The sequence below is a fragment of the Bombyx mandarina genome, chromosome 11 (assembly GCF_030267445.1).
Source record: "Bombyx mandarina strain Sakado chromosome 11, ASM3026744v2".
Lineage (NCBI taxonomy): Eukaryota > Metazoa > Arthropoda > Insecta > Lepidoptera > Bombycidae > Bombyx > Bombyx mandarina.
The window spans coordinates 749663-765927 of record NC_143218.1 but is presented as its reverse complement, the minus strand read 5'-3'; the positions used below and the strand labels follow the sequence as shown (position 1 = coordinate 765927).

Here is a 16265-nt window from a genome sequence, read left to right as displayed (position 1 = left end):
TCCGTAGACATCTACAACGTAAATGCGCCATCCAACTTGAGATATAAGTTCTAAGGTCTCAAGTATAATTACAACGGCAACCCCACCCTTCAAACCGAAACGCATTATTGCTTCACGGTAGAAATAGGCAGGGTGGTGATACCTACCCGTGCGGACTCACAGGAGGTCCTACCACCAGTAAGAATCAAAATGAGAATTTGGCAATAACCTAAACGATTCAGGGTTGAAATTGGATAGATATATGTCACGTCTTTACGGATCCATCAGATCCACTGACTGTTGACGCCTTCAGCTTTAACACTTAGAGCAGGCTTAAGGACCATGGTGACCGTCCTCGTCGAACTCTGCAAAGAGTTCGATGTGCAACTTAACCCGCACAGCAGCCCACTGAGTTTCTCGCCGAATCTTCTCAGCAGGTCGCGATTCCGATCCGGTAGTAGATTCCTTCGCGAAACAGCTACACTTAAGCTGTTAGGTCTTCTTCGGAGGCGCTTGGGCAGCTGTTAGGGAATCCCTCCCCTCCTGGCTGAGCCTTTGCTCGCCCAGCCGTGCTGATGAAAGTGGAAAGGCCTCCGGGCCACCAGTAATGCTTCAGTCCTAGAAGATATATGTCCTTTAATAGTTCAAGTTCTTTATATATCCTACCTACTTACTGTCACTATTTTAACCACACAAATAAAGAATCATGAATTTTATGAGACAACTTTATTTATTCATTATCTATACACATAAATAAAATTGGAGTGTCTGTTTGTAATATTGAAATATCCGCTTTTTACTACATGCATATTATGAATATTATATAAACGGTACATACACCAAAATAAATTTTTTTACAATTTTTGTCTGTCTGTTTGTTCCGGCTAATCTCTGGAACGGCTGAACCGATTTTGACGAGACTTTCACTGATAGGTAGCTGATGATATAAGGAGTAACTTAGGCTAAGCTTTTTTTAGACTAGCTTCGCCCCGTGGCGTCACTCGCGGTACGACAATAACCGTGGGTCACATCGCGAGACTCGGCTATTAATTATGATATTTAATGTTTCCGAAGTGAAGCGAGGGCGGGTCGCTAATTATACATAAAATGAGTACCTACTTAAACATCTTGTCTGTTAATAAGACTGAAAGTGACTCCAGAAAAACTATACTAGTATACCTATGTTTTTTTAATATTTTATTCTATTAATCCGTAACAGTAGGTAAACAATAAAACCAAAAGCAGCGGCTCCGTAGATAAGTGTCAATTTAACGATTTTTTTCCTAAGATTGTGCAGAGACTGAATTTGACATTGTAAATATTTCATCGAATGCTGAATGTGCATTTGTACCAATTTGTACAAAACCATGACTAAGAAGTATGGAAAGGAGCGACTTGTTTGGCATTTGCCTTCGCTTTTGTTCTTGAATAGTGGGGGATGACAATGATTGACAAGAAATAAAGATCGATAACTTGAAAATCGATTTTCATAAAATTTAAACGGCTTAATAAATCCTATATGCGATTATTTTCTGCAGGCTCAGCCAATACACATTACACAATCATTGTATATTAGAAGAAATAAAACCTTTAGGGGTTTTCAAGAAGAACTGAATGCTCTTAAGAAATAATTAAAAAATTTATTTTTAACAATATCGCCAAAACATGTTCGTCTCATAATTTAAAATAAAACTCTTTTCTAATAGTCCCTAGGGACATTTTCTTAACATTTAAATGGCATGAATTAACACAAAGAAAAATTGATTAGCTATTAGCAATCAATTGTGAAGTGATTCTAAAATTATATGTGTTAAACTCATTTACAGAATCGTAGTTCGAATGGAAAATTGTCAATTATCGATTAATCGAATCAAGAGCGGAAGTTGTCAAGGCGGAAATACTAGTACATAGGTACCATAGATTATACACTTAATATATGATAGGTACTACAAAATAAACAAATACAAATGGTCTTTGTTACGTCTGATAAAAGTTTGTTTCAAATTAGTAATAAGAATAGGTAATTACAAATTTTGATATCAACTGATTGATTTATAATTAGAATTTAATCTAGAAGATTCCACATGGTATTTTACTTATCATAGTCTATTCTACATTAATAGACGTATTGTATTAAAAACTAAAATGAGTCGATGTGATTTTAAAATAGTGCTTTTAGGCAGCGAACACGTCGGAAAGACGAGTTTAGTTTTAAGATTCGTGAATTGTAGGTTCAACGCTGAGATACCATATCAGAATGTGAGTATAAACAAAAATAAAGTACAATAGATAGAATACAAAGAATCAGAGGTCTATAAAGATTCAAATAGCGTAAAAGTTTGTGCGAAAATTGCCTTTGTTGCGTACATTTGCTTAAATTTGTGCAAGCGATAATGATCTGTATTGATAGTATGAAGAAAATGTTACGAAAAACAGCATGCATGCATTAATAATAATATATTACGCTTGATTATTTTATTTGATATTATTTTTTATTTATATTATTTTTTGACTAAGAATAAGTATATAAAAGACATTTGACTAGTGTTATTTTTTAATTTTCTCGCAAATTGTAGAGCAGATTCGATTCTATTCCTCTCATTTCACATGCTCAGGAAAATTTCAAACATTCAGACTGCTTTTAGAAACACAATAAACGAATCTCTTACAAGTGACCATTTCTATTCGTTTATTTCATTTTTATTAATGATGATTCTGTGCGAGTTCTCCCGAGGGGAACTTTTTGATAGTGTGAACAGTGTGTATTTCTGTAATTAATTTCATACAATTTAGCAATGTCTTTTGTCAATTTACAGACCGTCGGTGCTGCATTTTGCGCTAAAGCTATGCGATCAAAAGAAAAAGACTACAGTATTGGCATCTGGGATACAGCGGGCAGCGAAAGGTATATTAATAATTATGTACATTCTATATAGACATACAAATGATTGATGTTGTTTACCAGAGTTTTGGGTCTGAGTATGAGCCTTTTAATGTCAATAAGATTTTACTGTAAACAACATACCAGTTCCTCCAACAAGTCACCTCTTTGACCGACTGTCTCATTTAACACTTGAGTAATAGTAAGTGTGAAGCGCATTTTAGATACCAGGCACCGGCTTGGCTCTATTCTGGCATTGCTGACATCCATGGGCGACAGTAATCGCTCACCGCCAGGTGAGCCGTATGCTCGTCAGCTGACAAGGGCAATAAAAAAATACATGCATGAGAGTACATGAGTAAAAACATTACAAAGTTAACTTGACAACAATAACTATTCCATACTGAATGACTCAATAAGTTCTAAGAAATAGAGTAATACCTGAAGTATAAATAGAGAGTGGTGTCAAGATTTGAATCATAATTATATTTATTAATTTATTATGTTTCTATTTATTAAATATAAAATGAATCAAATAAGCTATTTCATTGGAAAGTTTCATTAATATGTACATGATCCAGTAGTATTCACATGAATTTATAAATTAACACCAATCCATTATTACAAACTTTGCTATTATAATTGTTGTACAAGTGGACAAACTGTGGTATTTAAAATTCTAGTGTAATTCAATAGTACCCACAACACAAAATTAAATCACCGAACTAACATATTAATAAGCATGTGTGCTGAAACTAGTTGATGGAATAATCTATATATATATAAATGAATTGCTGTTCGTTAGTCTCGCTAAAACTCGAGAACTTTTATCTTTATCTTTAATTATTTATCGATTGAGGCACTACGAAGTCTGCCGGGTCTATAGAATGGTGTCTATAAATATAAATATTAGTAGGACTGAAGAATTGTGTTCAAAAAACAATTAATTTAATTAAATTAAGTACTACATAAATGTCTCCTTCCAAGGATAAAAGCTATAATAAGATTCAATACTGCCCAATCTCCCTGAGTGCTTGGTCTTTCAAGACTTAGCCTAAGCGGTTTTCAACTTCTCCCACAATACACTCTTCACCCTATAGTAGTTGATATTGGCCTTTGATTGTCAGATAAATGTGCAATGTGACCAACACAGTTCTATTCAAGTTCATTGTAGTTTGTGAATACATACATTTAGTACTGGTGGTAGGGTTCTGTGTAGAAGCCCGCCCGGGTTGGTACCACCGTCCTGTCTATTTCTGCCGCAAAACAGTAATACTGTGTTCCGGTCTGAACGACAGGATAGCCGGTGTAACATACATAAGGCTGCCCATCCAGGCCAGGATAGGCAGCGCATCTGAGTCACTGATGTTGTTTGGATGTCTATGGGCGACGGTTATAATTTCCCATCAGATGAGCCGTAAGCTCGTCTGCCTATCGAAAGCAATAAAAAAAAAAAAAAAACCTGATTAAAATGAATTACAGGTATGAAGCGATGACTAGGATTTACTACAGAGGTGCACACGCTGCTATTATTTGTTACGAACCATCATCTCATGAGTCGTGGACGAGACTCAGACATTGGCTTCACGAACTGAGAACAGTAGAAGATGTGAGTATTTATTAACATTCAGTTATTTAGATTTCACAACAAAATTCAATATGAGTAGTGTTAAAAGCTCTACTAATAGGTTCCTTGGCATGCTTGTGTAAAAATTTACTGGTTATAGGACCTCTTGTAAGTCCACACGGGTAGGTACCACCACCCTGCCTATTTCTGCCATGAAGCAGTAATCCGTTTCGGTTTGAAGGGTGAGGCAGCCGTTGTAACTATACTTGAGACCTTATAACTTATACCTCAAGGTGGGTGGCGGTTTTACGTTGCCTATGTCTATGGGCTTCGGTAACCACTTAACACCAGGTGGGCTATGAATTCATTCATTATATAATATATATATATAAGCAATAAAAAAAATAAAAAAAAATTAAAAAAACAGCATTCATACTACTTACTTAAATTATATATAAAGTATACATGCTTGCTGCAAGTAGCAAGCTAAATATAAATAGAAATAAAAAAATTATAAAATTAATCGATTAAAATTAATACAAAACCAAGAAAACTATGTGAAAAATAACACTTTTCAATAAACTTATTCAAATGTATGTAAGTAGAATTATCAGTAATACCACTATTATATAAAAAGGTTGAGCCTGTGAGTTCACTCACCAGCTTGGCACAGCCTCAATAGCCCTCTTAGGCTAAAGCGTATATTATATATTAGGTAGGGAAAAAAATAATTACATAACTTGAATGTCATCATTGGAAATTCTTCTTGCAGAGTTGCAAAGTGTATTTATGTGGTACAAAAAAGGATTTATTAGACGGAGGGTTCGTGAAAAGGGAAGTGGCCGAAGAGATTGTGAATACTTACTCGCAAGATTTGAACGGACATTTCCTTACTTCGAGCAAAACCGGTGAGAACGTCGGTAAGTACACTAAATAGCTTACGTTAAAATAATAACAATAACAGTAAATATTTATCCCGTGTATAAATTACAAATACTGGTTGTAGGACGTCTTGTGAGTCCGCACGGGCAGTTACCACCACTCTGCCTATTTCTGCCGTGAAGCTACTGTTTCGGTTTGAAGGAAGGGGCAGCCGTTGTAACTATATTGAGACCTTAGAACTCATATTTTAAGGTGGATGGCGGAATTTTATGTTGTTGTTGTATGGGCTCCGGTAACCACTTAACACTAGGTGGGCTGTGAGCTCGTCCACCCTACCTATTTCTTCACCTACTTAAAGACCACTATAGCGAGAGCTCAGTCGGTGTCTAAGAGTCCTCCCTTCTAAAAGAAACTACAAATCGCCTCCCAAGCCTCTACACAACGCCCCCATTTTTTTCTGGGCCTCTTACCGCCCTTTAAGTTTGCAGCGCTCACAAGGGGGCGTTATCGCCCACTTTGGGAAAGGCTGGTCTAGAAGATTAATTATATGGCTTATCTCAGAAAATTTTGTCGCAGATTTCATTCAAGCCGTTTTGTGTTCCAGATGAACTTTTCCAGAAGATTGTCGACGACCTTGCTGCTGACGTGGAGGTAATGAAGACGGTTACGGAGAGCAGATTGCTGCTGACAGAGCTAGACAAACGCAAAAGCAAAAAGGATGTATGTGCATGCTAGTGATTTAGTTTGGACAGAGAAGAGATTTAGTTGGTTAAATTAATGAAATGGAACAAATATTTATTGGTAATAAAAGCCATATTAATTAGGAGGTACCGAGTGATTATTAGTTGCGTTCGTATCAAAGCTTGGGTAATGTGTGCCTCGAAAGTTTAGTGGCAACATCGCTCTAGCCATTTTTAAGGCTTTTTTTTTTCAAGGGATTTTATGACCTGGTAACTAATACTTTTAGGTCAAGTCTTATTTTAATATTTGTATCGCGAAGCTGTGTGGGTCGCGAGTGGATCGCTGGAATGGTTCCTTTCTGGCAGCGTGGATTTTGATCCACAATTCGTATGGCGTATGGATGAAAAAAAATTTAAATATGTTTAGCCGCATTCATGGTTAGAGGTCGGACGTATGTATGTGTAAGTAATTGTAAAATGGAAATTAGTATTTGCTATTTCATGTAGTTTGTAGGAATTGTGGATAGATGGCGTTAAACGAGGCTCTTAAGAGCCCCATCCCTTTGCCGACTGAAATGAAAACGCTCGCTTCCTTTTTTTTATCTGACACATTTAAACGTCATAAATGACATTTGAAAACTAGTTGGAGTGGCAGCAAAAATTTAGTGTTTAAAATAAATTGAAATCAAATCGATATTGTGGTTGTATAAAAATGTACTGATCGAAGAAATTCAAGCCAAATTATTATTGTTATTTTATTTTTTTAAATTATAATTTAAAAAAGTCTGTATATAATTAAAACTTGTTTTAAGATTTGATTTCGCAACTTTTTTTATTGTCCTTATATTATTTTCGTCATATCGAATGCTGTATTGAAACTAAGACTATAAATCGACATTTGAATACTGTGCTGACTAAAATCTATATACCTATAAAATAAATCTAGACACGCTTCATTTCATATTGAACGAACTAACAGTATCTCGAAGTCTGGCTGTTTGTTTGACTTACCTGTAGGCAGCGGCCTGGCATTGCTGAAGGCCATGGGCGACGGTAACCGCTCACCATCAGGTGGGCCGTATGCTCGTCTGCCTACAAGGGCAATAAAAAAACGGGTTTTAATCTTATCGATAAGAAGATCCTAAGGGTAGGATAAGTTGCGTTAGCCACACCAAACCGAGTATTTTCATTCAGGCCACGGCGCTCACGGGTGAGCCTTATCTTACTGAACCATGCGGGTCATGAAGTTCACTGGCGAGCCTTTCAAAACATCTAAATTAGACAGTAAAGGGCAGATTTTTATTTTCCGTGATAATTATCGCATTTTATAAATTGTTAGAATGACAATCTTAAGTTGATAAAAATTACTGATTCCCCCGATTTTGGTTTGGCCCGAATGGTTATAGTAAGTCAGGCCCACCGGTGGGTCGTAAAGCTTGCATTGTTAAGTTCAGGGGCCACACTTGAACGGACATTGACCTCATAACAACGTATTGGGTTGTATCAGTGGCGAATTTACCGTCTGGCTTAATAAGCCGGAAACCTAGGGCCGGCAGATTTGCAGCAATTTTTTTTTTCTCCTACCTACGCCGAAAGTTCGGTCTTCCTCCCGCTGTACAGGGAAGAAACTGTAACTTTTCGTCCCTGGGTACTGACAAGTGCGCATGCGCGTTAGTGTCTACGTCTGCTCTCACGCACATAAAATTCTCCGCCATTGTTGTGCTCGGGTAATTTGCAATATTGTGTTTAGTGTAAAAGTGAAATAAACAAAATGCAATAAAATTTAATAGTGAAGTATTAAACAAAGATGAGTTCTTCAGATAGTTCTTATTCAATTATGAGGCGGCACTGAAAATTTCTGGAATTAACGAAGTGACACAACATTACTATTTAAAAATGTATTTATTGCTTTTCGAAGTATTCTCCGCGAAATTTGACACATTTTTCCATACGATGGAACCAATCATTGAAGCAACCATTCCATTCGGAATTTGGGGTCTCTAAAATGGCCGTTTTGTAGGCGTCCACAGCTTCTTCAGGTGATGAAAATCTCTGTCCACGCAATTTATTCTTTATTTTAGGGAAAGTATAGAAATCATTAGGGTTTAGGTCGGGGCTGTACGGCGGATGGTCTAATAATTCTATGTTTTCTTGCTCTAAAAACTCTTTTATTCTGTGCGCGGTGTGAGAACTCGCATTGTCGTGATGGAGGATGATGCGGCGGTTGCAGTTCTCTTTACGGAGTTCAGAAACGACCTGTGGCAAACAAATGCTAGCATACCATTCTGTATTAACCGTTCTTTGTCCCTCAAGAGGAATAGTCGTAACATGGCCGGTTTTGGAGACAAACGTGGCCACCATTTTTTTTTAAACACTCCGTGAACGAACAATTTTTGTTGGCTTTAACTCATTTTCGAACACCCAAACTCGTGACTGGTTTTTTGTTTCGGGTTCGTACGCGTATATCCAGGATTCGTCACCTGATACAATGTTGTATACAGCATTTGAGGATCCTGCGTGGAATCTTTCGAGAGTTCTGACGCACCAAGTAACGCGAGCCGCCTTTTGCTCTTCACAGAGCGAATGCGGTATCCATCGGGAAAACAACTTTTTTACACCTAATTGTTCATGCAAAATTATTTGTATTTGACTCATGCCAATGTCTAAAGTTGCCTGAATTTCGCGGTATGTCACATGTCGATCTTCCTCAATCAGCTTACGCACAGCATCAACGTTTTCTTGGGTGACTGCAGTTTTTGGACGACCTTGACGGGGATCATCACTGAGCTTGACACGTCCACGTTGAAACTCAGCAAACCAGCGATAAATTGTGGTTTTGGATGGGGCTTCATCACCAAATGCAGAGATCATCCGGTCAACACACTGTTTTTGTGTTAAACCACTTCGAAAGTCATAAATAATAAATAATAAAAGAAATAATAAATCTTCGCTCTTGAATTTTCTCGAGTCAATTCCATTTTCTCAACGACTAAACAAGTTTGACAAAACCTCGTGACAAGACCGAGAATCTTTTTTTAAATAAATAAATGGTATTCGATTTTTAAAACCAAGGAGTTTTCAATTAAAAAGATTTTAATATGACAGGAACAGTGGAAATATTCCATTCCCGATACTTTTAGTGCAGCCTAGGTAGTAGCAATTTATTTAAAAATTAAAAAACAGTCAAATTGTTTTTTGGAGTTTACTCCTTTAGAATCGATTTACATATATAGGCCCGGGGTATGAAAATTATGGGGACCAAAATCGTACTAGCATGTCACACGAAATGCGTTATGCGCATTTCGTGTGACATGCTAGTACATGCGCCGGCAGTCCGCCACAAAGCCTCGTACTGATCGCGCGTTTCTCTCATTATTGTATTTTCATATATTTGTTAGTCGTTTGTTTTGTGTCTCGTTAATTTGTTAATAATCTGTAGTGTATCGTGTTGTCGTAATATAGAACTATTTCTCGTATTGTTTCGTTTAATTTTTTATATCCAGTAAACTCCAGTCGTGCGTCGGAGCGGACACACACACTTTTTTTATGAGTTTTATTTAATTTTACACGCGGGAGGAAATGTCCTACTTTTCTCTCTTGGTGCACAATGTACTATTTTAAGGGTCTAACAGAAATTATACTTTATTTTTATATTTATATGTTAATACGTGAAGCAAAAGCTTTGTACCCCTTTTTACGAAAATTTCGCGGACGGAGGAGTATGAAATTTCCCACACTTATAGAGAATATAGAGAAAAGAGTGCAGAATGCTAATTTTTTTTAAATTATGCATTAAAAATACATTATATCAATAAAAAAAAACCACATACTAACATGTATTTGACACACACAAGCATATATACTTTTTTGTTTATTGTTAAAGTGTGTGGTTAAGTAGATTAATATTATTTGTCAATAGTGTAGCCTTGGCGAAATCTGTGATCATAGAAGTATAGTCTTTGACAATAGAACCTTAACAATGTTCAAACTTATAATTTAAATCAATAATTATAGTCGAATTTCGATTAATTGGCGGCCACTAGTAACAATAAAATAAGGACCATAAACATGTGTGGTCGTTTCTAAACTAAAATTCACGTGTTTAGATAACTTGGATGTGAATAAATATACCGTCAAAAAAAAAACATGGCTAACATTCACAGCGTTGGTTCTTGGCCCCAGGAAATCCATTTTTTTTTCTTTCAAATAAATAGAAGTCACAAATGTTTTTGTATTGCTATTGCCTAATGAAATTATATACATTTTTAAAAAAATATTTTCGTTTTATTTTGTGTCGACAGTTGTTTTTTTTTGTTTTTTTTTTCCTGCCTATGCTGATAGCCTTGAACGGCTATTTCAGTTTCACCCTAACGTGTAAGTGAGCTCACGGGGCTCAAACCTGAAGTCAAACAACAACTAAAAGCACCAAGCCCACGATACATAATGTGTGCGTGCATGAAGCACTGCTCTTGCTGGATTCAGTGTTAGCAACACTCCGGCTTGAGCACCGTGCGCTCACATACATGTTAGGGCGAAGCTGAAATAGCCTCTCAAGGCTATCAGCATAGTTAAAAAATAATAATCATGAGACTTACGATATGGAATTAAAAATGAATCCTTAGATTTATCATTGCCGCTGTCCATACGTGACATTAATAAGACGCTCGACACGGTGACTGATTTTTTTTATTTGTTCAAATTATTTGAAACGCTTTACTATTTTATTGTTTTTTTTTTTTTTTTTTTTTTTTTTTTTTTTTTTTTTTTTTTTTTTTTTTTTTTTTTTTTTTTTCCTACCTATGCTGATAGCCTTGAGAGGCTATTTCAGCTTCGCCCTAACGTTAGTAGGTGAGCTCGCGGGGCTCAACCGGAGAGTTGCTAACACTGACCCTAGCAAGAGCAGTGCTTCGCAGAATCTACCACCGGATTGGAAACGCGACCCACTGAGAAGATCCGGCGAGAAACTCAGTGGGCTATTTTATTGTAAGTAATAGTTTCAAAATGACTAATCGTACAATCAAATCGAAAAGGGTTTGTTCGGGAACTATTTTTCTTTTTTTTTTGGTTAGAGGGGTGGACGAGCTCGCAGCCCACCTGGTGTTAAGTGGTTACTGGAGCCCATAGACATCTACAACGTAAATGCGCCACCCACCTTGAGATATAAGTTCGAAGGTCTCAGTATAGTTACAACGGCTGCCCAGCCCTTCAAACCGAAACGCATTACTACTTTACGACAGAAATAGGCGGGGTGGTGGTACCTACCCGCGCGGACTCACAAGAGGTTCTACCACCAGTAATATTTGTAGTTGTAAAACCTGCCGATAGATGGCGTCGAATATAAAATTTTAACTTTTGTAATATTATTACTTTTCGTTTCTGCGATTCATATATATATAATCAAAACTATATTATGTTCTTTTATTATATTAATTATAGATTTTTTTAATACACACACAAACACACACACACACACGCACGCAAACACACACACACACACGCACACTGGTTTGGTTTTTTTAAGCGACATTTCGCTTAACACGCGACCTTTATCATTGTAATTAAAGGTCCCTTTTATTTGGTATCTGTTAGCATCAACTATTCGATGTTTTTAATTGAACTTCAATTAAGTTTACTCTATTACTCCATTCAAATAGAAATAGCTGAAGAAGTTTTTTTTGTTATGATATTTTTTCCAAATTTTTGAAATTTGATTGACTAGTGGTAGGACCTTTTGTGAGTCCGCACGGGTAGGTATCACCGCCCCGCTTATTTCTGCCGTGAAGCAGTAATGTGTTTCGGTTTGAAGAGTGGGGCAGCCGTTGTGGCTATACTGAGACCTTAGAACTTATATCTAAAGGTAGGTGGCGCATTTACGTTGTAGATGTCTATGGGCTCCAGTAACCAGGTAGGCTGTGAGCTCGTCCACACGTCCAAGCAATAAACAAAAAAAAATTTGAATGGCTCTTCTGTGAAGTTGCAAAAATGACGCTTAAACCAAATATCCTTTCATCTCTCGATATGTGATTTTATCGTCTCTCTGCATCGATATTATTAATAATGTTTTTTTATTTAAGTAAATCAGAAGCGAACTTTACCTACATATACATTAATGTTGTTTTCAAAAGAAATTCAGTAATTAATTCAAGGAAATAAACCACAATGGATTTAGTTCATTATATGAAGAAGGGCTTGCGGTGCGAGTCATAAGAAGTTAGCCGAGAGCGCGACGCGCTTGTGAAGATGTTGGCGTAAAAGCATTCTATATTGACAGACTCGCTTGTGCAGAGGTTAGTACCCCCGACTGTTGCACCGAGGGTCGTGGATTCGATCCCCACATTCGTGTGATGTACAGGTTTATTTGGTCTTTGTCTGAGTGCTTATTTTCTATACATATATGTATATGTCGGCGCAACGTAACTATTTAGTTAACTAAAAATAGTTAAAATTAACTGTTTCTTTAATGTTACGTATGCCAACAACTGCTTAAGACGGTATTCAAGAGAATTCATGACTAAGCTACCCCCACTTTCTACTTAACCTCGAGGGGTTGTGCTTGCTTCAGCGAACGTGCAAGCTCACGGGGCTCAGCCTGGCGGATTTGCTACACTACGTTCTACTAGCTTACCCAAGCTTAGACATAATGTTACTGGTGGTAGGACCCCTTATGAGTTCGCACGGGTAGGTACTACTACCCTGCCTATTTCTGCCGTGAAGCAGTAATGCCTTTCGGTTTGAAGGGTGGGGCAGCCGTTGTAACTATACTTGAGACCTTAGAACTTATATCTCAAGGTGGGTGGCGCATTTACGTTGTGGATGTTTATGGGCTCCAGTAACCACTTAAGACCACCAGCAATAAAAAAAAGATCAGTATTGAACTACACGAACTATAGCAGGTCGTCAGTCCAGAACTGTTTGGCCACTGCGCCTATCTGTTCGATCATTATGCCCTGCCCACTGCCACATCAACCTCGGAAGCCTTCCCGGTATGTCAGACTCGGGCTTTGGGTAGCCATAATACAACACAACATATTTGATGCCTGAATCTCGCTTAAGAAATTTTCAAGATAAGCTTGCATATATGCAAGTTCCGTACAACAACATTCGGACTGTCGATCTACCGACCAATCTCACTAGCTCGCTGGAAGATCTTTCTTTTGTCGTTAGCACCAAACAAGTTTACCTCTAAAAGCACAATGTCACGTTCATTCGGTTCAATCGCTGTCGCCTGTGATTTAAACCAAGCGAGCTGCCTCTGACGTATCGGCGCCCGCACATACCGCAAACCTGACATTAACGACGCCCAGTTCTATTAGGGCTGCCAGTTTAACGTAATTATTCAACCTTATTATAAAGTTGTTAGGAGGACTGGTTTTGCTTTTCAATCACTCACCCTTTACGTATGTTAGTGTGATGGGAGGGATGACGGTGCCAGCTGCCGTCTGTAGACCCGAAAACGCTAGTTTTACTGAGAAAATGAAAAACGAACTTAGATATACAGGAGTAAGGTCTTAATTCCTTTCCTACTGCCCGGCGTGTTACACTAAACGAATTATTGGAACCATCCATTTCTGAGCTAACGTGTCAGGTAAGTGTTTAAAGAAGACTTTTTGGCGAGAACACTACGAGTGAAGTTGTGTGTTTTGTTTTATTTTGTCTATTTAGTGTTTCTTCAGGTTTAAATGCGTAATAACGGTGGTTTATTAACTGTTTAGTATTTATGAAAGTGGGAACAAATGTGGGAAAATAAAACAAACCTGTTGGACGTAACTTTTCGGGATCCTCCAAAAAGTCTACTGAAAAAGACTCAGTAAATGACCACCATTTTACTGAGATTATAATATATTTCATTCCATATTATCTCATCTCAACTCATTGCATGCCATGTTCCATATTAATAAACTTCATTCAATTTTCCTTCATATAGTAAAAGAAAAATATATAAAAAGATTACGCTGTTTGGTATGACACTTTTGCCTTTGCATTTGGAAAAATAAAGAAATTGGTATCTACCCGCCGGACTTGATTAAATCACTGAGTTATATGTATTCAAGTTGTTTTTGGCCGCAAGTGTACGGACTAAGCGCTCGTCTTCAATATGGCCAGTTACAACGCGGGGGCGTCGAGAGTGAAAAAAAAAACTTGTGCGTGATGACCCTGATTTAATACGAACGTAACGAGTAAGTCCAGTTTCCACCATCAGACGCGCAACACTATAATAGCTCGGACGCCTTGTGTTTGTTAACTGAATACAATATTGTTTTTAAATACATTCAAAACAAATTCGATTTTTATATTCGAAATCGAAGTACGAAAGTGCGGGCGGGCTTTAAGTTAAAGAAAATTTCGTTCTCCAGAGCTTTCGGTTTAGTGTTTTCATCGATAGTAGTACAATGTAGTGGAACTTGTGTTTCGCAGCTCTGTATATTGTCTTGTGAAGGTAAGTGTTGTGTGTCGTTTTGTTTTTTTTGCTTTTTTTTTTTTAACTTCAAACCTGTTTTGATAGTTTTCCGTAAGGATCCTGTGTTAATCAGCTTAGAAAATCAAGGGCTTTGTTTAATTGCTTCAATTGCTGGCGTTTCGGGGTAGATAAAGGTTTTTGTCGTAATACCGTCATTTGCCGACAGACGGCGCGCGTGTCATTAAAACAAACGTACTCGCTGCATTCAGAGATCGTATCAGTGATGCGTGGCTTCGTACTACAAAAAAATGTGTTTAATTTATGCAGAATTATATTGACTTCCGTGAAACGAAGTAGCCTTCGCACGGTCCAAATGATACTTTAACCTACTATGAGAAAGAATGTATGGATGTTTTTTTTTTTTATTACTTAGATGGGTGGACGAGCTCATAGCCCACCTGGTGTTAAGTGGTTACTGGAGCCCATAGACATCCAAAACGTAAATGCGCCACCCACCTTGAGGTATAAGTTCTAAGGTCTCTAGTATAGTTACAACGGCTGCCCCACCCTTCAAACCGAAACGCGTTACTGCTTCACGACAGAAATAGGCAGGGCGGTGGTACCCACCCGCACGGACTCACAAGAGGTCCTACCGCCAGTAATTACGCAAATTATAATTTTGCGGGTTTCATTTTTATTACACGATGTTATTCCTTCACCGTGGAAGTCAATCGTGAACATTTGTTGAGTACGTATTGACCTTTATTTGTTACTCTTTCACGCAAAAACTAGTGAATGGATTCTGATAAAACATTACAATAATACAGCTTACACATCAGAGTAATAAATAGGCTACAATTTATAAAGATGTAGTATGAATTACCCAAAATATAACGATAAGTGTCAAGTAAGTAATAAAAAATCTGCCATCTGCGAGTTATTTTGGCGTGCGCCGCAAAACTGGATCAAGTTACACATAATCTATATATTAATACGTGAAGCAAAAACTTTGTATCCCTTTTTACAAAAATTGCGCGGACGAAGGAGTATGAAATTTTTCACACTTATAGAGAATATCGAGAAGAAGTGCACAATGCTAATATTTTTTTAAAATAATGCATAAAAGATACAGTAAATCAATAAAGAAAACATTACACACACTACATATAATATTGACGCACACACGCATGCATACTTTTGTTCTTGACGTCCGTTGTCAAATTGGGAATAGATTAAATATTGTTTATCTTTACTAATATTTTTTATAGTGTAGTCTTGGCGAAATTTGTGATTATAGAAGTATGAAATACAATCATAATAGCTTACAAACTTACAATTCCAATTAATTATAGTCGAATTTCGACTACTGCGGGACCTCTAGTTAAAATTAAAAAGTCACCATTTAACGCCATTTAATTGTAATTCCCGATGTTATCATGTCGTTATCTCAATAGCGTTTCATTGTGGAGTCAGCCCACATAAAAAAATATCTATTATAACGGACGTGACGTCAGCTGCCATGCGCTGCCGCCAACAACGCTGCCACGGCCTCTTCCGCCACCGCCACCAGCCAAAGTCAACGATGGGGGGTATTGTGAATAAAACACGCCTAAAGTGGCCTAAAGGATAAGACGCCCGGTGCATTCGTGTAGAGCGATGCACCGGTGTTCGAATTCCGCAGGCGGGTACCAATTTTACTGATGAAATACATACTCAACAAATGTTCACGATTGTCTTCCACGGTGAAGGAATAACTTCGTGTAATAAAAATCAAACCCGCAAAATTATAATTTGCGTAATTACTAGTGTAAGTCCGCGCGGGTAGTTAACACCACTCTACCTATTTCTGCCGTGAAGCAGTAATGAGCTTCGGTTTGA

The 16265-nt window shown here is 37.5% G+C and overlaps 2 protein-coding genes across 2 annotated transcripts in view; both read left to right on the top strand.

The window, feature by feature from the left end:
* The first annotated feature begins 1886 nt into the window (after positions 1 to 1886).
* LOC114250464 (ras-related protein Rab-24) lies at positions 1887 to 6805 on the top strand. The gene is made up of 5 exons (XM_028184343.2): positions 1887 to 2238; positions 2796 to 2884; positions 4343 to 4469; positions 5200 to 5347; positions 5914 to 6805. The coding sequence occupies exons 1-5, from the start codon at positions 2125 to 2127 to the stop codon at positions 6042 to 6044; spliced, it is 609 nt and encodes a 202-aa protein (XP_028040144.1). The 5' UTR covers positions 1887 to 2124; the 3' UTR covers positions 6045 to 6805.
* A 7214-nt stretch (positions 6806 to 14019) lies between these two features.
* LOC114250468 (uncharacterized) overlaps positions 14020 to 16265 on the top strand; it is a 28738-nt gene continuing 26492 nt past the window's right edge. Inside the window, exon 1 of the mRNA XM_089731205.1 lies at positions 14020 to 14426. The gene's annotated coding sequence lies outside the window, so the exon portion shown is untranslated. The remainder of the gene's footprint in view (positions 14427 to 16265) is intronic.